The 23,443-nt window shown below is 43.7% G+C and overlaps 1 protein-coding gene across 3 annotated transcripts in view; it reads right to left on the bottom strand.

Annotated features, from left to right (window-relative positions):
• The window catches only part of MSRA (methionine sulfoxide reductase A), a 237,225-nt gene extending 216,558 nt beyond the window's left edge, over positions 1-20,667 (bottom strand). Inside the window, exon 1 of one of the 3 annotated variants that reach the window (XM_032103940.1) lies at positions 20,401-20,667. Coding sequence is in view for 1 of the 3 variants with exons in the window: in XM_032103938.1 (XP_031959829.1) it covers positions 17,507-17,648 (142 nt within the window). In the remaining 2 variants the exon portion in view is untranslated. Of the gene's footprint in view, positions 1-337; positions 1,850-17,506; positions 17,684-20,400 lie in introns of those variants that run through there. The other 2 variants (XM_032103938.1, XM_032103939.1) reach the window with 2 other exon arrangements.
• Between the last annotated feature and the right edge of the window lie 2,776 nt (positions 20,668-23,443).

Raw genomic sequence — 23,443 nt, 5'->3', positions numbered from 1 at the left:
CAGCATCTTACCCACTATTTAACTACAGCACCTTTCAAAAGGCTCACTGATGTAGTAAAAATCAGACAGATCTTGCTAAGAAACCAATTTAATGTAATATTAAGTAACCCAAGTTTTTGACATCATCAAAAAGACCAGTTAATTTTAGCAGTCTCATAATCCAAATGCCACGATGCACAGTTAAAACACAAACACATTCCTATTAAAAACCTTTCCATTAATGTTGTTTCTTCCCTTCAGCAGGGAAGAATTAGGGAAATGTACTTGTGCAGCATGCCAGGAATTGCACATCTCACAGGCTGAACAATCCAGTTTTTAAGGATAGGGTAATACTTACTCCAAGCGAAGCCGATCCGTAAAAATCTACGGTTTACAGTTACTCCCTGAAATAATAATGCTGATTGTCACAGCAGCAGGAGGATAATCCCAGCACATCCAGGCCTAATAGGCAGTGTGATCATATTTGCTCCCAGGAAATCAGAAAGCAGGTACCTGTCTCCCTGAAAATCCAGGCACCTTTGGAGAAAACAATGGACTTTCAGGTGCTTAATTTTTATTGAAATCGTAAGGCGTCCATGCTTCAGCCATCAGTGATTTTTTTAATCCATTTTCTTTTAATTCCTGAGAAAAGAGCAGATTTTTTTCACTGTTTGCAGCAAACAGGTCCTGTAACTACAAACTGAAGTTTCCATATCCAGTGCCATCAACTGTGTCATCTTCAAACATTCCTCACTTGGCAGCAGCCGATATTTTTCCATCTCTTGTTGCTTCTAAAAGTAGAAAATTCAGCGATTTCAGATGCTCTCTAGGAAGATGCACTGAAGGGAATGTTTGAGAGCAGGAGCAGAATAACCACACTCTGATTTTGCCCTTCAGGCATAGCTTGGGTGTCTTCGGCGTGTCCTGCTGGTCTTCAGGTTTGTCCCTAAAGGCTAGGACGTGGAGCCAGGACAGCACCAAGCAGCAGAAACAAACGTTGTGTCTTTAAGAACATACTCACTTTTCTATTGAGGTGTCACAACTTTCTCTCTACTCTTACTTCGCTGCTGGGTCAGATGAAATCTTTAAGGAGGTTCCATTAAAAGTTCGTTTCTGTAGAGAGAAACGCTGGAATTCCCGTTCCGAACGTATTCCAAAGGAGGTCAGGTTTGGTTTTAAAGCATGTTTGTGTCGATGAAAAGTTTTTGTTTTGCTGCAAAAAATGAAAATTCTCCCTTTTATTTACACATTCCCTCTGTATTCTTCCAAGTTACTCGGCTCCCTTACAGTTTAATCAGACATAGGGGAAAAAAAAAAAAAATCACCAAATATCGTATTTCCCATATGTACAAACTGACATTGTGGAGGCTTCATTAAAGGCTTTTATTTCTCTGCTCACTGCTAACTGGACGTCATTTAATGTCACCACCACTTCCCAAGAGCCCAAGAGACTTAAAAAGCGACGGAAGTTTGAAAACCAAAAAAAAAAGTTGTGAGTTTTTCTGTACCCCAGGACGGTTTTCTTTCGCGAAGCTCAAGCCGAGACAGCAGACAAAAGAAGCTGATTTGACTGAGCCGTGCCAAGTCTTGCCTTTTTTTCTTCCCTCGCCTCGCTCGCTCTCTCGCTCTCTCGCTCGCTCGCTCCCAGCATGGCAACCTTCCCGAGCAGTCTTGGCGGAGCTCCAGCCTGTGCCAGCCTGTCTGAATCCTTGTTTTCCAAAAAGATGCTCTTTGCGAATCAATTAATAGATTTCCAAACAGGAAACTGTGGGTCAGTAACCAAATCTTGGCACCAACAGCCGCTGCTCCTGCCAAATCAGCTTTATAGATTTCATGGTTCCCTACCTTTTACAATGGATGTAACGTTTGTGCTCCCGGAATCGTGGAGCACTGGAAGCCATTCCCTGTTCTCGCAGGGATAAGAAATCTGCTCACTAAAAAATGTCCGCATGCGACACATGAACAACCTGCAGTAAATCAAGACTCTTTGGAAGGCGGGTGTATGTGTAATTTTAATAAGCACCAAATACTCCTTAAAATAATGTGTTTTCATTCTCTCCTCCCCAGAATCATGGGAAGATGCCAGGAGCAGGAGATGTATATATCTGAATTAAGATCACACTCGGAAGTCATGCACATTTTAACTTTATCTGAACTCCAGCTTGAAAACCACCAGTTCTTCTCAATTCCACCATTATTAAAAATCAGCTGAAAATTAATAAGGAATCGGATCCCAGCTCCTACACAAAAAATCTCCCCACATCCGTAGATCCAATGATGTCATCTGTTAGTTCAGCAGCTCAAGTTCTTGTGGCACTCAGAGCAGAAATGGCTCAGCATTAATGGTCAACTCTGGTGGGAAATTTTCTGATGTGCTGCAAGACTTTAAGGATGGAAAATTATATTTGGAACTTCATTCAAGATATTCTAAATGACAAGAACTCATGTGAGGAAAATTACAGGAATAAACTTTCTTTTATCTTCAAGCTATTTGCCAAGGCAAAATGCCAACTTTTTAAAATACATGCATTACATTAATGAGCTAACTAGAATATTCCGAGGGAAAAAAACTTCCCAAAGTGTTTAATTTTGTAAGTTTATTCAATAGAGAGTCTCAGAAGTTCACAGGATCATAGAATGGTTTGGGTTGGAAGGGACCTTAAAGACCACCCTGTTCCAGCCCCTTGCCATGGCAGGGACACCTTCCACTAGCCCAGGTTGCTCCAAACCCCGTCCAACCTGGCCTTGGACACTTCCAGGGATCCAGGGGCAGCCACAGCTTCTCTGGGAAACCTGCACCAGAGCCTCCCCACCCTCACAGGGAAGAACTTTTTCCCAATATCCAAGGAAGTCCCTCTCTGTTTCTAAAGGTTACGTTCTGCCAGAGGTTGGAAGACCTTATCTGATGATTTTTTTTAAAAAACAGGTTATTTCTCTGTCCTTCAGACCTTAGACATCCACCCAATGCTCCCCTTGTCTTGTTTCCAGTGACTGTAACAGTCCCATCCACGTTTCTCCCAGCAGCCTCCCAACTCCAGAAGAAACACTGTTAACTTTAAAATCAGATTTTTGCCTCAAAATATTGCACATTACCCTATTTCCATTTGCACCTCGCATCCTCGTGACAGGCTAACCTGGGGAAAAAACACTCCTATATATAAATTTTTTCTATTTCTTTTCTTTGTGCACTTGACAACAAACTCTAATGTGTCACTTTGCCTTTACTGAAAGACCTCTCAGGCATCAACACGGGAACAAAAAGATCTCATGGAAATTATTGACAGTGGAATTAACTCTGACAGGCTACACTACTGCAGCAGTCACTATTAAATGCTCAGCTTTTAATTAGTTTTCCTTCAAAAAACGTATGTATTGACAACAGGGGACTTCAGCTATATTAAAAATATATATATAATTCCAATAGAGATGAACTAGTTTAACTATTCCTTCATTACTCTTAGTGAAAGAAAGGCAGGAAAAACGAATAAATTCCTGACCAGCCCAATGTTTTCCTGAAAAGAATTTCCTAACAGGATGAAGAGCCTTATTTTAGCCCTCAAAATGTTGCTCCAAAGGCAGAGGATCCAACGAGAGTGGATCTCATGTGCAGGAATGACTCCACTCTTCCTGCCTTAAAGGCTTTTTTTCCAAGATGTAGTTTACTCCTAATTCCCTCTCTCTCTCCTCTTAAGGACTCCAACTGCAGGTCTGCTCCACTCCATCGGAACTGCTCCCACCTCCCTCTGTGACACCTTTCAAGATGCATCATCCTGCAGTCCAAGGTGTCGATATCTTTCAATGGAACTCATTTCTCCTCCTTCATTTCTCCCCCTTCACATAAAGAAGTTTCCACGCCACTCAGTCGAGCGCTCAGTATCCTCCAGATAGGAAGAAAACACAAAACTTTCTCCACACCTTGTTTTGGGCCTTTTTTCATGTTTTCTGCCTGTTTTTCACTGTGTTCCCCCTTCAGCTTCTCCAATTTGCTCTTCTTCTTGTTGTCTCCCACAGTTCTGAAGACAGCCCTTTCCTTTCCTTTCCTTTCCTTTCCTTTCCTTTCCTTTCCTTTCCTTTCCTTTCCTTTCCTTTCCTTTCCTTTCCTTTCCTTTCCTTTCCTTTCCTTTCCTTTCCTTTCCTTTCCTTTCCTTTCCTTTCCTTTCCTTTCCTTTCCTTTTTCCTCCTTCTTGCTCAAAGTCGATGGATTTTTCCTTGGAAGGCTGCAATAATCCAGTCCTCAACTCCCAGATAACTCAACCTGACACCAGGTTCCGTATTAGTGACTCCATAAAATGCTTTTTTACCCTCACGTTTTTCTCCTGAACATTCTCCTCTCTCCAGCTATCCCACTGAAGTTTCTTTGATGCTATTCTCTTCCAATGCACAAAATATGGAAAGAGTTGAATTCCTCATCACTCCAAGTATTCTCCTATCCATCTCCAGTCCAAATTTGACCATCTTTGTTTTCTACCATTACAGAACAACGCAGAGCTCTGTCCTTCAACACTATCTACAACCCCATGCTCAGATAAAAATCCCCAAATTTATTCTTTTGCAATATCTTAGCTATCACTGATCTTTCTTTGAAGAATTAGGAAAAGATTAATATTGGTCTGTGCCTTGGTCATCACGTTTCAAATTCTTTTTTTCATCTTGGACTCGATGATCTTGGAGCTCTTCTCCAACCAAAATGATTCTGCGATCTTTTATGCATTTCACCATGATGCCCCTAGAATTCATTTATTTAAAATTCTCCCAGTGAAAGCCTCCTGATGTCATCTTACTCCCTTTTATCCGTGTATTTTTCCACCTCTCTCAAACGTCCCTGTGTCTCCCCAGTGTGGTATACCTGGATACCTGTCCCAGTGCACCTGTGAAGATTTCCCACCTCCCAAGTGGAAAACTTTGGAATAGAAGAAGTAACTCATTCATTTAAGCTGTTCTATTTGGAATACAACCCCAAAGAGTTACTTTCAAATGTCAGGTATAGCTTTTATTTCCCTTTTCTCTTCCTTGATGGAACACCTCAGTGCCATGGACCAATGAAAGCTGTGTAATGCTTCATCCTGACCACCTGATACGAGGTCAATGTGGGTGTGACAGTTCCCCAAAACATTTTATTCTTAAGAATAAAAACACCAGCATATCTGGCATATCAGGGCTAACTCTGCCAGTCTTTCTGCTATCACACTCCTGTTATAATTTCTGGGCACTCCCATCAGAAATAAGTGAAGCCAATTCCTCTGAGGACAAGCTAGAGGTTTTTAGGAGTCTAATTTTGGAGCCAGATGCTTCTCTGATTTATTATTGAAGGGTGAAAGTGCATCATGTGACAGGAAAAAGGCAACTTTTACCTGGGCTGCTCATAAAGAGATGATGACAAAGAATTTCCTATGGGCTCTCCACTTTCCTGCGTTTCATTATTAAACAGCCAAACACTGGGGAAGCTCTAAGAACATGTAAGTGAGTGACTGTAGCTATTACATAGAGACCAATATAATGAAAAGAAATACTGAGAAGGAAAGAAAAAAAGTAATACTGCAGCCATCCAGAAGTGGCAAGGGAAGACAGCGAGAGCTGAAGTCAACATTCCAAAAATCAATCAAATAAAATGGAAAAAATATTAAAAAACACAAGAATAAAGGCATGAAAAATCTGAATATGAAGGACTAGACCTGCAAGGGCCTCAGGTCCTGCAGATTTCCCAAAGTCAATCAATACAAGGAGCACTTTTGGCAGCTTGTTTTGCACAGTTTTGATGTCCCCAGTTAATTCTGGTCCAGGATGGGCTGTCTCCTCCTGGCAGCTGCCCCCCTACCACCTGCATTTACCATTTGTCGTTTTGACAACATCATATATGCCTGACTGTGGTCCTTCCTGTGCCATGGAAAACATTAGCCCCAGGAATGGAGAGTTCCAGCTGAATCCAGGTGAAAATCAAAGCAGCGGATCCATGAGCCCGGTGGGTTTAGGGCTGGCGCTGTCACACGGTGGGGTGGAGTCCTCCAGCTTTGCAAGGCAAATAAATGACAAGACCAAACTCTATCGGAAGCTGTCAACAACTTCCTAAAATCACTGGGGGATTATCCTTCAACTGCTCATCATGTGCTGGCATTCTGCCCCAATTTGAAATTCCAAATCCATGGGTCAATCTCCACTAAATGTATTCTTCTTCAGTTTCCTTAGGACCAGATGGTCTCCAGAGTATATCCAACAGAATTTATATTCCTAGATTAAAATATTTTCCCATTCTCTTTGTCCAGTACCACCCAGAACACTTCCAATATAAAGAGCTACATGGGTTTTTAAATACCATTGGTACCATTAATTGTTTATTATCCCCTTTAGGTCTCAGGAGAAAAACAGATACTTAAAAAAAAACCAAAATGTTGGGAGCCCAGCTCCACAGCCAGGGGTGAGTGCCATTTAAAAACTGACTGCAGTGTGGAACACGAAAAATAAATGCACAGAACTTGAGGTAGAAATAGTTACTCATAATAAAATCCACAAGTTAACTTGGATGGAGTGAAAATAGACTTGTGGCTAGAAAAACTCAAATATCTTCAATTATTATGAAAATGGAGGCTCTAAAAAATCAAGTAACTAAGAGAATTTATCCATAGTTTGGTCAGGTTAGGGTTTCATAATTCCTGGTGTGAGGAATAAGAACATACTCTTTATTTTGCACTAAGCAAGGGTTTTATTGTAAAATTCAGGAACAAAGTGCTTTGTGTTCAATTACTGAATTTTCACAAATTAAATATTTTAAACGGTTCTACAGAGAGCAGTATCTCAGAATTCCTCATCTTCATCCAGCCATCAGCCCAGAGAGTGCTGGTTTTTCCTCATTTTCAGCTTCCATTATACTTAATACTTTCACAACAGGAGTACCTGGGAACGTCTGTGCACAGGTATCCACAAGGATAAAATACACATTTGATGATCTTCTTGCCTCTCTCTCAAAAAGTTTGCTTTCAGTTGTTGTAAACTAAATAAACACTGAGTAGGTCTTAATTGGTGTGGGAATATTTAACACAAAGACGACTCCTTAAACAAGGACTTAAGGAGAAATGAGTTACTTAATGCCGAAGGGTGAGTGTGGAAGTCTGCAATTCCACCCCACCAAGGACTGGACAGAGGAACACCCAAATCCTGCTAAACGTTCCTTCGTATCCCATCCTCTGGACTCGTGTCACCAGCCCAGGCACAGCCCACCACATCCAAAAAATGATGCTGTGTCCAACTCATAACTGGGAACAGTTCCAAATCTAGGAATTTCAGAGGAACGTACTGGTTGACCAGGGAAAGGACAGACCCAGGATCTCTCCAAGGATTTAAGGAGGATCCAAGTCATGTTCACGTCCACAACCAGGGGCACAATCACAGTCACAGAAACAATCCACAATTCCCATGCTGGATACACAGTGGTAGCCTGCATCCAGCTCTTCCTGAGTGGGATGGAATCCTCCTCCAGTAAATGACAGAGTCTTTCAGGTCGGTTGAAAAGCAGTTTGATGACTAAGAATGGCACAAGGGACCAGATTAAATCAAATAGCAAAAAGTGTAGATGACTGGTAAGAAAACAAATGCATTAAAGCCACTCAACAGTAAGATATGAGCTGTGATGTCCTGCTCTAAATCCCTTCAGTGCTCAGAACACGGGTTTTCAGCAGGAATTGTGTTCAGCTGCCAACAACATCAGAAGACACCTTTCAGAAGCAGAACTTCAGAAGTGAATGTGGCAAACAGATGGGCTGTTGGTCCTGCTGCTTCATTCCAGAGGATGCAGCTGGACTCCAGGGCAGTTATACCCATTTATGACTGTATTTATGAGAAATGCTAACAAAGCAGAGGAGGATCAGAACATCCTAAAATTGTTAAAAAAAAAAAAAAAAAAGGATCTTTTCTAAGTTCTGAAGTTCTGAAATACGTATCTTACGAACCAACTGTAAACTTATCTCTAGGTCACCTTATGAGTATTTTTCTTCTTCATATAAAGATGTATGAGAACATATTAGGACATTCTGGTTAATAATCCACCCTCTACATTTGGCTTGCCTGCTCATTTCTTCCCTCTCCTGTTCCCTTTCTGAGTAGTAACTTGGAAAATTGTCATTCAGGATCCTACTGAAATGAAGCGTTATTATTCTGTGAGAAGCTTATTTTATTAGAAGTTGTCTGAGCGCAAACTCTTCCAGATGAGATTTTATCTCTGCTCCCCAGCACGCATCAGATCAAGCTCAGTCAGTGCGGAAGGAAGTTTGCACATCCCTGTTTAGGTAAGAAGGGGAATCCTTAGGGAAGGACATAAACAAAAGAAAGCAAGCAATGTAAACAGTCCACATAGACCCTATATATCGTAATGTTATCTCTGGTGCAGTTATTTTGATTCTGATGATCTTAGACAAAATCCTACTGCAGTTTGCTAAAGCATATCAGGAAATCAGCCACTGATTCCCTGACTTGGAATTTTGCTGTTTTTCAAAATGTAAGCTCAACATTTGAAAGGAGCAGACGACTGCAGACATTTCCTCTCCGAAACGAGCAGATCAGCTGCCAATCTACTGATCCCATAACTCAATGATCTCCCAAAGCCCCTTCCAACCTGGATTATCCTGTGATCCCACTCTGCCATACACATGTACCAGACCCTGTCAGTTCCACCAAGGGCTGTCTGGAGTCATCCCTCTCCTCCCTCATCCAGCCTGTCAAGTCATCAATGCCTGACCTCCCCGATTCCTGCTCCCACTTTAGGAGTCCTGGGATGAAATTTTCACGAGTTGAATGTTTGATGAACCAAAAAGTGCATTTTTCGCACTTTTTGAATGGGGAATGTCAGAAACACAAAGACACTTCCACTGTCTATCCCTTACACAACACTTCTCATTGCTCACTGGGTTCCTAAAAGTTCTCAGCCAGAGACTCAGGCACCAAATCTCTACCCCCAAAGTCCTCAAGTCTAAACAAATGTCCTCAAGGTGAGGGATTTCTGTCTCACACTGAGGGACACCAAAAAAACTAGTTCCCGCTGGAGTTCTGCTTCTCAGCCATTCCTGAAATGTGGGCATTCCTTAAAGCATTTCTGGAGGCTCCTAGAAAGTCAAGAGGCTCCTAGAAAATCAAGCCCAAACTATAGTAAAAATACAGGTATCATCTACCTGGCCACGTTTCTCAACAGAAAATAAGATCTTATCTTCAAAACAAAGACCCAAACAATCTCCACTAAATTCCAATTTTGCATTATCTGCAGCAAGAATTAACGATGAGCAATACATAAGAAACTGCAATAACCATCCCTGGATTGTGATGGGTTTTATGGCACAGGTTTTTATCTGATTTGTATTAAGGACTTATTTATGTGCATTATTTTAATTGTACTGGAAATTTAAATGCAAGTTTCATACATATCATAAAAATTTGCAACAAAATAAGTGCAATAATCAAATGTATCCATACCACTGAAATTTCATACATAATAATTAAAAGATAAGCATGGAAGGATAAAGCAATGCCTATCACACAATAAATTGCAAGCCAAATAATTCAATGGTTGCAAAGTAAAAATAAATTCAATAAAAATTACATAAACCTGAAGTAAAGGCAATGTACACCACTGTAATTTGAAGGTATAAATTTGACAGGAAGACATTAATTAAACCAGAGAAGCTTTTAAAGCTGAAAAAATTCAAAAGGAAATACTGTACATCAAAGAACAAAAGGACTAAAACACAGGAATTAATACCTGAAATATTCAAGCAACTTTAAATCTGCCTTAAGGGCTATTCTGCACTTATCTTCTCTCAATTATTTTATTATTTTATTATCTATTCCTTGTGTGTTCTGAAGGAACTAAAGATGCTGCACCTCTGCAGTTCCATGTGTAAACAACTTCGCTCTCATTTGGATAACCTGACTTTGGAAATTCTTTCCTCCATTATTGACAATGTTGTATATGAGCATGAACCAGGAAAATTGAAGAAAGTAAAGGAAAAAAAATGTGATTCTGTGAACTGGTATTTGGTGTAGAGAGTTTAAAAAAAATACAGCTTTTGACCCTGGGCAATGAGAATAACTCAAAAAAAAATTAAAGGCTTTATATTGAATATCAACTACATGGATAGGTGATGAAGACAGCAAAGCCAGGACTCCGTCTATACCTGGTTATCACACAGACACCTCCATGTGAGCTGGTCAATGGACCCTGCACTGGTCACTGGACCCTGCAGTGGCCACTGGACCCTCTGGCAGCCAGTGGAAGAAAACAGCATTCTGGGTGCTATTTCCCTGATTTAAATGTCTTTTGATGAACTAAAGACACCAGTGCCCATTTCACCTACGACAGCCTAACTCTGGGTATTGCTGCAGCACCACTCAGCCTCTTCCAGTGCTCTGTCCCGCCCTGTTCCTGCTGCAATGTAAAGTTTGCCCCATACTCTCCTACCTGCTGTGGAAAGAGCAGCAGTGGGATGCCTAATTCCATGTCTCTGCCTGGGATATACATTCACTTAATCAATTATGGAAGAACATGTGGGATCCAGGGCACAACGTTACCTAAATGTCCAGTCAATGTCATTCCTGCACTAAAGATAAATGGACACAATCAGCCAAAGGAGTCCAATGTATCCCAGCACTCACACAAAATCAGTTAAAATATTCTCTAGATAGAAAAAACAACCTGAGTAAATATAGCCTTGTGTTTAGCTCTCCTAACTGATAGCTTTAACACCCCAAATTTGGCTCATTCAGACATGTACATCCCGTTTCAAAACAGCAGCAACGAGAAGCTCCTGAGCCCTGTGTAACGCAACTACCTTCACCCAGAATAATTATCCCCTTTTATTACACGACTTCGAACGATCTCCTCATAGCAGCATCCACACACAACCCTCTGGGTTCCTTTTTCATTTCGGAGAGGGAAATTACGGCATCAGCACGAGAAGCCTCCACCAAGCCTCATTTGCATGCAAGAGGCTGCCAGTTGGGTGAAGTTTCTCCCCATTTAGGCAATGCTGTCTCCCAGCAACCCGAGCTGTTGCCAGGAGAAGCCCCGGGAGCGCTTCCTCCGCACCCTCCGGCTGTGAGCCGCATGCTAAGCAGAGCCCCAGAACTCCAGGGACTCGGAACAACAGAATTTTTTTTACTTTTACATTTTTTGAGGGGTTTAGTGATGAGTGATGTCATCAGTTCTCTTGGGATGTAGTCAGAGGTGATAAGTAAGTGCAGGGTTATTCCACCTCAGGAGCATCATTTGGCAGCTTGATGTGCAGCTCTGTAAATATATTTCCTGTATGCTTTCCATCTCCCCAGCATCCTCTGCGCCTGTTAACTTCCTTTGGGTGGCTGTTTTCCAGCTTCCAAGTGCAAAAAAGCACGTGCAAACAACAAAAAAAATCTCTTTATATTGACTTAATCTTTGCTTCTCCTTGCAGCACCTTCCAAAATGTAAAATGCAATGGGGGGGTTAAAAGTAATTCCTGTCTTTCCAACAAGAGCACAATATTTACAGCTGTACAGTTGGCTTGAAAATGAGGTGTTTAGTGTGCAAATATAATTACTTGACAAAATGCACCAAAAAAAAAAATGAGCACTAGAAAAAGCCATGACAGGCAGGATTTCCAAGGAAATTCATCCTGGAAGTACCTGCAAGAAGTTGTAACCACAAATTTGAGAAGTTTTTTCAGATAATAAACAACCACTGGGGTGAGGTGTTTCTCTGCTGTGCATTTTGCTTTCAATCTTGGCATACACAACAAAATTGTAATGAAATTTAATAATTTATGGAAATTGATGGCTTGAGTGTGTTTGAGGCAAAGATTGTGTCCTAGAATGAAGAAATAAGTAACTAAGTCTTCTGAGTTAGAAAGGTAAATTGCAATTTGGAAAGCGCTAAACCACATATGACATTGTTACTCAACACACTCCACTAAACTGCAATGGAAGTCAAGTCTCACTTTTTTTGGCCCATATTTCATACAAACCCAATAAAAATGGACAACTAGTTAATTCATTATGTAGAATGCTGATTCAGGTAAAAGAAAGTGGTGTAAAAGTTTGAAGAAACAAATCCTCCTAAACCTTAAGACAAACTCTATTTTCTTTGAGGTTTTGTCCTGACGTATAATCTCACTCAAGAATCTTTATTTTAGACCTAAAATACAGTGATACTAAAATCATGTCTGAAAAAATTTTGTATTTGCCCATGATTACAAATTCTTTTAACCAGTAAAGGAAACAAACATGAATATTTTTCATTTTATTCCTTATTTTGAGGACATAGTTTAATGGTGAGCATGGTGATGAAACAAATGGAAGTACCAGACCACAGGCCACTGGTTTGACCACAATAATTTCTGCTCAGTGTCTTAAGAATGGTAAAAAAAGACTAACAGGGAGAGCATGTGGATCCTCTGTCAAATGACATTTTTAATCAATGTTTTCTTTAAAGAGTGTGATCTGATTCAAGCAAGAATTAATTCATGGCAATGCTGTGCTTTTTTTTTTTTTTTTTTTTTTACACAGAAGGTCAGACTAAAATTTCACTATGACCTCCTTCACATTTGTAATTACTGCTCTATTAATCTTTAGATATAAAGCTAAGAGGCTTAATGGGTTTAAACAATCTTAAGGCTCTCTACCCATGAGCTGGACTTTCTCTGCCTCAAAAAAGTCAAGCCACTACAGATGTGTAAGAAGATATTCTCTGACACTGCTCATTGGGAACAGTAGGAAAAACATTCTTTTAATTTATTACACATTGCTACCTCAGGATATCTAGCAGAAAAAACCTGTGTATATATCTATATCAATATATATTTATACAGATACATATATATAGATGTTATTCAATCTCTACATTCATATGGCTCCTTGACTACTGCTCCTACCACTGTCATAAAATAAAATAGTTCATTAAATAGTGTAAGCAATATATCCTCACATAGTCAGAAAACACAGCCATGTTTCAGCACCAATCAAACTAAAATTAACTCTGAAAAGTAGAGTTATACTAGAAAGGTAGAAGCAATAAATAAATAATGTGTGTTTTTACTATAAAGCACAACATCATATTGCACCATTATACAAGAATATGAAAGAAGTAATTTTAAAAAATGAATGCAGGTGCTCTACTGCAAGGAAAGAAAACAGCACAACAAATTCTAAAACCCAGATTATGGAATTTGTAGAAGATCTGATAAACTCAACTTGCTTACAAAAAGAGTAAGTTTACTAATGTTTGTATTCCTTTCAGCTAATGCAGAGTGGTTTATCCAGGTTTAACTGCACGATTTTCTTGGATCCTCAGTGAGCACTAACACCTCTGGAACTTCAACTTCCCTCCAGACTGAACTCAGTGGGAAGAGCCTGGTGCTCCTCCACAGGGATCTCAACAGTGGCAGCAGCCTCACTTTTGGGAGCTCTGCTCTGGCAGACCCAGTTGCTGCAGCACAAGCAAGGAGCTCCAAGGATGTTTTATTCCATCAGGATGAGGAGTAGATCAGTGGGATCTCCAAGAGACAAGAAGCTAAATGCTCTGCAGCCCTTCACTGAGTAAAGTTAGGGGCTGTCAACATCACTGAAGGTGAAGAGGCTGGACACTGCAGGTCCAGAGAGCTCTGGCAGAAGTTCTCCTCAAGTGCCTGCACACCAAGGCAGAGCTCGGCTCACTTGGATGTCCAGGTGTGGTCACAGACCTCTGATGCGCCAAGAATCAGAGACCGGGCACAGCACACACAGCTGGAGCAGGGATCAGAACAGGTTATGTAGGATGTAGGAATAATCCTTCCGAAAACAGAAGAACAGGATGTGGAGCTGCACTCTACTGAAACACAACTCCTTGAGAGCACAGGGCTGCAGAGTGAAAACAGTCCTCTAAGTAACCACAAGACAGCGGAGATGGAGATCCAAAGGAAGGCTGGAAAGGTAAACAGATTCAGTATTTTCAGCTTTCAGAACTCAGACTCTGGCTTATATGTGGAATTATCATGGAATCACAGAATCTCCTGAGCTGGAAGGGACCCAGCAGGATTGTTGAGTCCAACTCCCGACCCTGCCCAGGACACCCCAACAATCCCACCCTGGGCCTGAGAGCTGTGTCCAAACGCTCCTGGAGCTCTGGTAGCCTTGGGAACATGACCATCCCCTGGGGAGCTGTTCCAGTGCTCAAACACCCTCTGCAGGAAGAACCTTTTCCCTGATAGCCAGCCTAAACCTCTCCTGACACAGCTCCAGCTGTTCCCTGGGCCCTGTCCCTGGTCACACAGAGCAGAGATGAGAGCTGTCCCTCCTCTGCCCCTCTGGAAGAGCTGCAGCCCCTGAGAAGCCCCTGGGAGGCTGCCAGAGGGAAAAAAAGGCCCTTCAGGGTGGTCTGAATTTTGACAAAAATTTTCTAAAGAGAGTTAAGGAACAAAAAAACCATGTAGGAAAAGTGGGAACTTCATCAGAAACACAGCACTGCTTCATGGACTAAAATGCAGAGACCAAGAACAAGCAACAAAGGAGACACAGAAAGCACCACCTCAGCATTTAGGCACAAAATCAGCAAAGCCAAAGCTGGAGTTCAATCTGGCTGGGGACATAAATGGCAATAAGAAATGAATCCGCAAAAATTGCAGGAGTAAAAAGAAGCTCAGAAAGAATCAAAGTGCATTGATGAATACAGGAGACAGCCTAGAAGTATGTACAGAAAAGACTGAAGTACTCAAAACCTCATTTGCACAAGTCTCCACAAACAACTGCTCCAAAACCTCTCCAGGCTGGTACAATCAGAAAGAAAAGCAGCAAAGAACATGAGGAAAAATGGGTTATGGCTACTTAAGCTAAATGTGTTTAAATCCAAGGAGCCATATGGAGTTCTTCCAGAGCTGGGAGGCAAGTTTGCTGATGTGGCCATCAGAACACTTACAGATGAGAAATAACGAAAAATCACAGTGATTGGGGATCTCTGATGATGAGATTTGGGCTACAGTAACAGCCGTTTTGAACAAAGGAAAAAGAAGAATTGAGGCGCGTATAGGATGCTCAGCTTCAGCTCAGTCCCAGGAGAGATCACGGAGTATGTTCTCTTGGTAAATATTACCAAACAGAGGGAACAAGAATGTAATCAGGAATAATCAACACATTTACCAAAGGCAAATCACGCTTGTCCGGCTGAGCTGCCTTTTTAGGCTGAAATTCTGGCTCTGCAGAGGAAGGCAGAGCAGTGGCTGTAGCACATGTTGACTTCAGCAGGGTTCTGATACCCTCTCCTACAGCATTTGCTGTGGAAGCTGACGAAGTCCTGGCTGGAGGAGCAGCCTGCATGTCAAAAATGGGCAAGAGGAGCAATCTCCAAAGGCAGGGATCAATACCTTCATGTCTGGTGTGCAACAGGTGACCCCAGGGGCTGCTGCTGGGGCCAGAATCATTCAATAGCTGCAACAGCAACATGAGTGATGTGACAGAAAACACGCTCAGCAAATCTGACGGCAGCGTTAAACAAACAGCGAAGGGCAGACAGAGCAAACAGCAGAAGTTTATCCAAGAAGACCTGGAAAAATTCCAGGTCTACACCAATAGAAACCCCAGGGAGGTCAACAAGAAGAGCAAGATGATCTCAGAGCTGCTGGGAAGGAGCTGTGGTCCTGCTGGATGCCAGGTTAAATGGGCTCGCAGTGCAGACAAAGCAAACTGTGACTCTGGACAGCAGAGAAAGGAAAAATCCCTCTCTTCTATGCTGTACTGGTAAGAATTCACCCAGACTACCAGCTCCAGTTCTAGTTCCCAATTCACAAGAATTATTAACATGGCAAGGGTCTGCAAGGTCAATCAGCCTTAGGTTGATCATCAGCCTAAAATTTTAATTGCCATTCTCTTCTGCGCAGTTTACATCTTATTTTAACATTAACAATTCACTGTAGGGTCATGCTGTTATTAAATACGTTATGCCCCATTTAGCCATAGAAAAACATTTCTAAAAATTGTATTTGGCCTTACGAGGATGCTTTTCGTACAGCAGCACAGAATGATTCTACGTGTGCATTTACTCAGCATAAAATGAGCTTGGTGTGTCTTCTGTCCAGTCTTTTCTCAATAAAAACAGGAAGGTACCATGTTGATGCAGGCAATGTGCTACTCTTGGTATCATCTCTGGAGTTCACTGCTGTAACAGCACAAACCCTACCTCTGCACCCCTCCTTTGACTCCATTTCCTCCACATCAGACATAATATTCTCCCTGCTACCTTTAATTTCACCACTATTTTCAACTACTAACCAAGTATCTAGAAAATGCAAAAATTTATTATCCTCTTGACCACTGGGCTTATGCCATCACCCATTTGTAATTCTTCCACCAGTACTTATGTACTTAGTGTGTTTAAATTATGCCCTAAGTTTGCACACTTTGTTAGGGTCCATAGGAGCCTGGAGCAAAAATACATATAAGTAACACCTTGTTCAAGAAATACCTCATACGTGAGCTATTGAATACATGTATTAGAGCACCTCAGTGCCACTAAAATTCCTACTGAAAAGCACTGACAGTCATCTTGGAACTCCTTCAGTTCCTAGGAGGGCTGTGAGAAAGTAAATTCCTGAATTCTGGGTTGCTGCTTTGCTTACCTGACAGCACACATCTACTCAAAGGAGGAAAACAATAGGAAAATTTATTAAGAACTTAGAAGCACCTTGCAAAGAGAATCATGGAACGGTTTGGGTTGGAAAGGACATTAAAGCCCATCTCATCCCACCCCCTGCCATGGGTTCCACTATCCCAGGTTGCTCCAAGCCCCAATGTCCAACCTGGCCTGGGACACTTCCAGGGATCCAGGGGAAGCCACAGCTTCTGTGGGAAACCTGTGCCAGGGCCTCATCACTCTCACAGGGAAGAATTTCTTCCTAGAACACCCGCAGAAGATACACAGCATGTCATGATTTTGTTTTAAAGTATTATTATTTTAAAAAAACAGTAAGGCCTAGAGAAATCTCTTTAAAACCCTATTGCTGGCTTCAGTAAGAATTAAAGAGAAAACTCATATACAGACAACAGATTATAGAAAATAATCACATGATGGTTTGGGTGGAAAGGAATCTTAAACCTCATCCAATTCCACCCTCTGCTACGAGCAGAGACATCTTCCACTATCCCAAGTTGCCCCAAGCCCTGTCCAACCTGGCCCAGAACACTTCCAGGGACGGGGCAGCCACAGCTCCTCTGGGCAAACACAAGGCCGCGCTCGCTGGCTGCTCCAACAACCCGTCAATCCTTATTCTTACGGCACACAAGAAACGTCACTGCGCAAGTAAACCACGACACACTTTCCCAAGGCACATTTACCCCCCCGTCCCCGTCCCCGTCCCCCCCTCACAGAACGCACCACCCGCCGCCATGTTCCTCCCCACGCCCCCGTCCCGCCCCTCAGCGCGCACGCGCCGCAGCTGCCCTCCCCCCGCCGCGAGGTCACCGCGCATGCGCGCGCGGAGCGCGGGGAAGGAGCGCGCGGCCGGGGCGGCAACGGGGGCAGGGAAAGGAAGGAAACGGAGTCAGTACTCACCTGGCACCGCCATGCGCTGGGTCCTGCCGGGCAGCGCTTCGCTCGCCTGCGGCAGGCGGGAGGCCCAGTCGCCCATGCTGAAGGCAGAGCCGTGGAGGGCGCGGAGGAAGAGCAGGAGGTGGAGGCGGTGGCGCGGCAACATCGCCCGCTGGGCGGGGTGAGGGAGCCCCGGCGAGGGCGGGGCGGGGAGAGCGCCCCCTGCCGAGCGGCGGCGGGGGAAGGCAACTCATCACCCGCCACTGCCTCGGGGGTCCCTCCAGGGCGCCCCACCAGTGTCGTCCGTGACCCTTTATCCCAAAATATCCCTTCCCATGGGCTCTGCCCATGTGTTCCACAGCACCTCTGTGGAATGCAGCTTGCTCTGAGTGTGGCCACAGCGTTTTTCCCAATGTTTTGGGACCCTCATGGAGTCCACGTCGCCTCCACCTCATGTCCTCTCTGTGTCACATCCACCGTCTGGCGTGTCCACGCTCTCGCTTTTAGACGGGATTTTGCGGACGCATTTAGGAAAACACGCTACGCATACCTTTCGTGCAGTAATGTGGTTAATGTGGTTTATTTATTTGTACAATAATCACAGGTTTGGGTTGGGACATTTAAACTTAGCTTGTTCCAACTCCCAATAATATATATATTTAATTTTTTTCCATGTTTTTTCTGGTTGTTAATTTACACAGCGCTTGCATGTGTTATGTTTAGGCAATCTACTGTATCATCCCAATTTTGCAGAGTATTTTTTCAGTGAAGATGTTCCAAGTAACATCCTATATTTGCAATAAAAATATGTAAAATATGATCAGAGTGTGAGTGCTTGTGGAAAATACCCACTGTGTTTTTGGGGGTAATACAGCATGGATTTGTACAATCACAGAATGGTTTGGGTTGAAAGGGACCTTAAAGTTTATCTCATTCCATGCCTCTGCCATGGGCAGGGACACCTTCCACTGGACTATACAAGGCACAGGATATTTATTGATTACAAAATTTATCTGGAGGGCTTTGAAAAAGTTGGGTTGTTGGCTGAATAGAGAGAAGATAATAAAAAAACAGACTACTGCCGAGTCTGAGAGGAAGGTCAGATAATTCTCTCAAAAAAATGTCTATGACAGATGCTGTTCCATTCAGTTCATAATCAGGTTGGGTTTTACATAGATGCAATACTCCTGAGGCCTAGAATTTAATTCATATTTATAGAGGTGTTGGATATTTACAGCAATATTGAGAATTCCAAGGTGCTCTTGAAACAATCTAGTAGACCAGGAAAATCATGTTTTAGGAGTCAGGCTTTCTTCAAAATTAAAAATTCAGATAGGAACAGGAGAGAGAAACTGTCCCACCTCAGCTTTCAGGTTCCCTGTTTTGTGTTTGAAAGGTGAACAACATCCTCTTTGAGCACAGGTAGTCCCCAAGTTTGCAGTCAATCTTTCAAGGTGTTTTGCACAAACAAAATTCCTAAGTAATGGTAACTAGAATTACTGAGATCAGGACTGGAGAGGACCTCAGGTGACCTCAAAGTCTTGTAATAGCCTGGAGAAAGTCCATTGAATAAAGAGTGAATATAGAGATGCTTGTGATAAATAACTGTGATGTTTTGAGAGTACAAGTTAGTAAGAACCAGAAGTGCTCAATAACGAAGTGTAAATTTAATTTAAAACGTGTTCACCTAATTAGTTGTTCTCTCATTATGGTCACACTGTCATTTCTCAGCTCTTTCTTTGTAAGAAACTACTAAAGATGATGACGTCCACTGGTTTTACACTGCCCACCTCTTCACTTTCACTACACCTATCTGCCAACGTGTTCCTAAAAAATGCACTGCTCAATGTCACGATGGATGGCAATGGAATTTCCCCCTCAGAATTAATGTCTCCACCTGTGAGCTAGAATTTTTTCTGCCTCTTTGCAACTGTTTTTGTTTCCATTGCCATCTTCCCTGTGTGAGGGCAGTCAGAGGTGAGGGGCAGGAAAACAGGCTCATGTTTGGCTCAGCCTCGCAGGTGAAGGGGCTGAAATCTTCCAGAGCCCTGATAGGCTCCGAAATTCCAGCTGCAGAAAAGCCAGCCTTGCCTCCACTCCAGTGATCCTGGCCATCCTTCATGCTGAACGTGCTGTCCTTGAGTGTTTATACTCTGTGTATCCCTTAAATCATGAGTGCCCTTTCCAGTGCATTAACTCCTCCAGGAAAAACTGCTTTGTCACCCATCACCCAGTCAAGCTGCTTCGTTCGTGAGGCTGAAAACAGCCGAGGATTGGGATCCAGAGCAGTGACAGCGGGGCTGCTGATGCTGGAAAATTACAGCTCTTGGGGGCAGGAATCAGCCTGGCATTCCCTGTTCGCGTGGCACTTCATGCACCGTGTCCCTGCCTCGTCACTGAATCCCAAGTATTAAATGGTAATAAGCCATCGTGCCGCTTAACAAATAAAAACTGATTTTCACAAGAGTTTAGGGCTTGTTGGCTCCATGGAAACAGAAGACTGTTTAATTTAGATAAATCCCGCTTATATTTCAGGAAAGTGTGGGCTATCCCCTCCTCTTGTTCCAGAGGGTGAGGTCTAGGTGAGAGACTCTGAAAATTGCACTCTAACTTTATTTAAAGTTTTCTTATTTTTTTTTACCTCTCCAAACAAGCAGTAGAACATGATTATTTTTTTATTTATGGTGTATTATGCTTTACACTTAAACATAGACTTTCTATGTACTAACACACTAAATTAAGAAATATATCAGGAAAAAAAGTGGATTATGGCACCTACACAGTGCTTGCATTCTCCTGTAATTATCACAGTATTCCCAGCAGAGCAATTTTATGGCAGATGCTAAAAATTTTCTGTGAAGATGGAAAAAGGAAGGAGAGAGAGAGAGAGAGCAGGAAGAAAAGGGATGTGGGCTTACCTCTCTCCTTTCAGCCAGGGCTTTGCACAAATTCCTACTCATCCAGTCCTAGGAACTTGCTCAGAATATACAGAGTTTTTTTCCAGGACCTGACATTTCCTACACATAATCCATCAGAGTTAAATTTCCTACTCTTTGTGGTTTGGGATAGATGCGTTTTTCCCGTGTAACAAAATCTGCCGTATCTCGAAACTGATAAAGCCCTGTGTGGCCATCTCCGTGGAAATACAGGGATTGGGAAGGCAGGTTTGTGCTGCAGTGTGCATCTCCTGGAAAAGCAATCTCTTTTTTATCTGAAAACATGCAGTGAAAGAAGATCCTCCACAGGCTTTAGTGGATTATTCAGTGCTTGATTACTGTTAAAAATACACAGCTTATTTTTAGGTTGGCTTCAGCTTCCACCCGTCACAGTTTAGCTTATCTTCCCTGGAATGAAGAGATTGCTTTTATCCAGGTTTTGTTATCCAGACTTAGCACTGCAGGCTGCGGTCATCCCTCAAGACAAGATAAACAGGACTCTGGGAGTTCATCACAGTCAAGGATGTTTTCTAATTCTCTTAAGTCATTGCACATCTCTGGACGCTCTCCAGGTTTTCAAGTGACGTAGTTCCTGATTTTTTTTCCTGCTTTGATGACGATGTGAGTTAGGAATTCAGCATTCTGGTGGTGCTCAGACCAAGCCGGTGTAATCTGGTTTCTTGATTCCTGGTTGGATGTGCATTAATCTGTCCAAGAGCAGTGTTAGACCTTCCAGCCTCACAGATACGTTGCTGTGGCTTCCCAAGGGCTCCCAAAGGAATTGATTACAGAAGTATAGAAATATAAAGGTGATTATGGCAGATACGTAGAAGGTTGAGTTCTGTGCCTAGACCTTGTCACCATTTAAATCACTGATCTAGACTTGTACCAATCCCTTGTCTTTGTCACTATTGCTCCTGCAGCTTCTCCTCAGCTGCTGACAGAAATAATTTTCCCAGTTCTTCTCTATAACTGATAAAACTGTCAAATAGTGAATCACAGAATCACAGAATATCCTGAGTTGGAAGGGATTCAACGAGGATCATCCAGTCCAGCTCCTGGCCCAGCACAGACACCCCAACAATCCCACTCTGTGCATCCCTGAGACCGTTGTCCAAATGTTCCTGGAGCTCTGGCAGCCTTGGAGCCATGCCCATTCCCTGGGGAGCTGTTCCAGTGCCCAGTGACCCTCAGGGGGAAGACCCTAAATCCCAAGGGGGGAGGATAGTGCCCAGGTTGTGCTCAGGGCTGCTTTGGGCAGGGGCTGTGTCTGTGAGTCTGGCATGCCACCGTCTTTTCTGGCTCCCATGCCAAAGGGCTGCTTCCCTTGGGAAAGGCCCATGGAGAGTTTCCCTCCAGGAGTGCCTGCACTGCTGGCAGTCTCTCAGGTCTGGGGACACCTTGCTGTCCTTTGTGGCTTGGTGGATCTGATTTGGGGCTCAGTGATGCTTTTGCACCTCTTGGGTGCCTTTTCCTGGGGCCCCCTGCACTCCCTCCCCATTCCATGCAGACACAGGTTATGGATGAAATTGTTTTAATAGAAAGGCAGAACAGTGAACAACATCTTCTACATCTTCATCTACAGCTATAACATCAAAAACACTCTGGCTCCATCCCAAACAATGTGAGCCCTCAAAAGGCCTAATCCTACATTTCTGCTCCAGCTCTGCCTGCAGGAGCCTTGAGCTTGCTGTCGGCTCTGGGCAGAGGGTTCTTCCTCCTCTTCTTCCCTCGCTTTTCCAGCCTGATGCCATGTGTGCACACGCTGCCCTGGGGTGGTGGCAGGTCTGTCCCTGCATTGTGCTGTGCCTCCTGATGTTTCCTGCCAGTGGTGCTGCCGTGCTCTGTGCTCAGGATGACTTTGGAACTCTGTTCAGTGAGGGGCACCTTCCCAGGCAGCCGGGGCCAGATGACTTTGTGCAGGGTGCTGGTGCCACTGGTGCCTGCACAGTCCGTGGGCATGGGGACATTGTTGGGATCACCCAGGACACAGGAGACACATGGCCCCCAGGGCCTGGCAGAGGAGCTCTCAAAGGTCTGCCCAGGGCAGGTGTGGCCCAGGCAAGGCCAGGGGTGCTGGCCATGCCCTGCTGAGCCCACAGGCCACAGCTGGCAGGGGCACAGGGGTGCTGGGGGGGCTTGGCTGGTCCTGAAGGAGGTCCCAACTCAGGCTGGAGGGCACTGAGGAGCACTGAGGAGCAGGAGGAAGGAGAGGGGCAGGGCAGGAAGGGCTGGGAATGTCCCCACAGTGCATCCCTGGGCTGCTGGGCTCAGGGTCAGGCCCTACGTGTGCTGCAGGAGGGCTTGGGGGAGAGGAAGGGCTGCAGGAGCTGGGCCGTGGGGGAGCTCCAGGGGCCACAGCGGTGCCGCAGAGATGACAGGGCCATGGTCACTCAGGCTTGCTGGCCGGTCAGCTCTCGTGACTGGATGCAGCTTTGGACACTTCTCTTGGAACATCTCCAGGCCTGGAATGTTGGGGTTCCCATTGTTCTGTCACACAGCCAGGAATGCTGGGGCTCCCCTTGTCCTGCCCCAACCACAACAGCTCTGCCAGCTCTTGGTGGGGAGGCAAAGGGTGAACCAAAGAGTTGGAATTACAGAATATGTCTAGATTTAAGGGGCCCACCAGCATCATCCAGTCCAGCTCCTGGCGCAGACACCCCAACAATCCCACCCTGTGCATCCCTGAGAGCGTTGTCAAAATGCTCCTGGAGCTCTGGCAGCCTTGGGGCTGTGCCCATTCCCTGGGGAGGCTGTTCAGTGCCCCAGCACCCTCTGGGGGAAGAACCTTTTCCTGATACCCAGCCTAAAGCTCCTCTGGCACAGCTCCAGCCATTTGCCTCAGTTTCTAATGGAGCTGAGGATTGATGCTGATATTATAAACTATAAAATATAAACACACCAACCTCATTATGGGTGCCTCTTTACAATCACATTTTGTCACTGGTCAGGTAACAAGATCTTTGAAAAAGCCCAAATTTTCATCAGGACACACAGGTCGGTTTCCCAGTTTTAGCAAAAAAGC

The sequence above is a fragment of the Corvus moneduloides genome, chromosome 3, assembly GCF_009650955.1.
Source record: "Corvus moneduloides isolate bCorMon1 chromosome 3, bCorMon1.pri, whole genome shotgun sequence".
Lineage (NCBI taxonomy): Eukaryota > Metazoa > Chordata > Aves > Passeriformes > Corvidae > Corvus > Corvus moneduloides.
The sequence above is the reverse complement of the archived record's forward strand: the minus strand, read 5'-3'. Positions and strand labels throughout refer to the sequence as shown.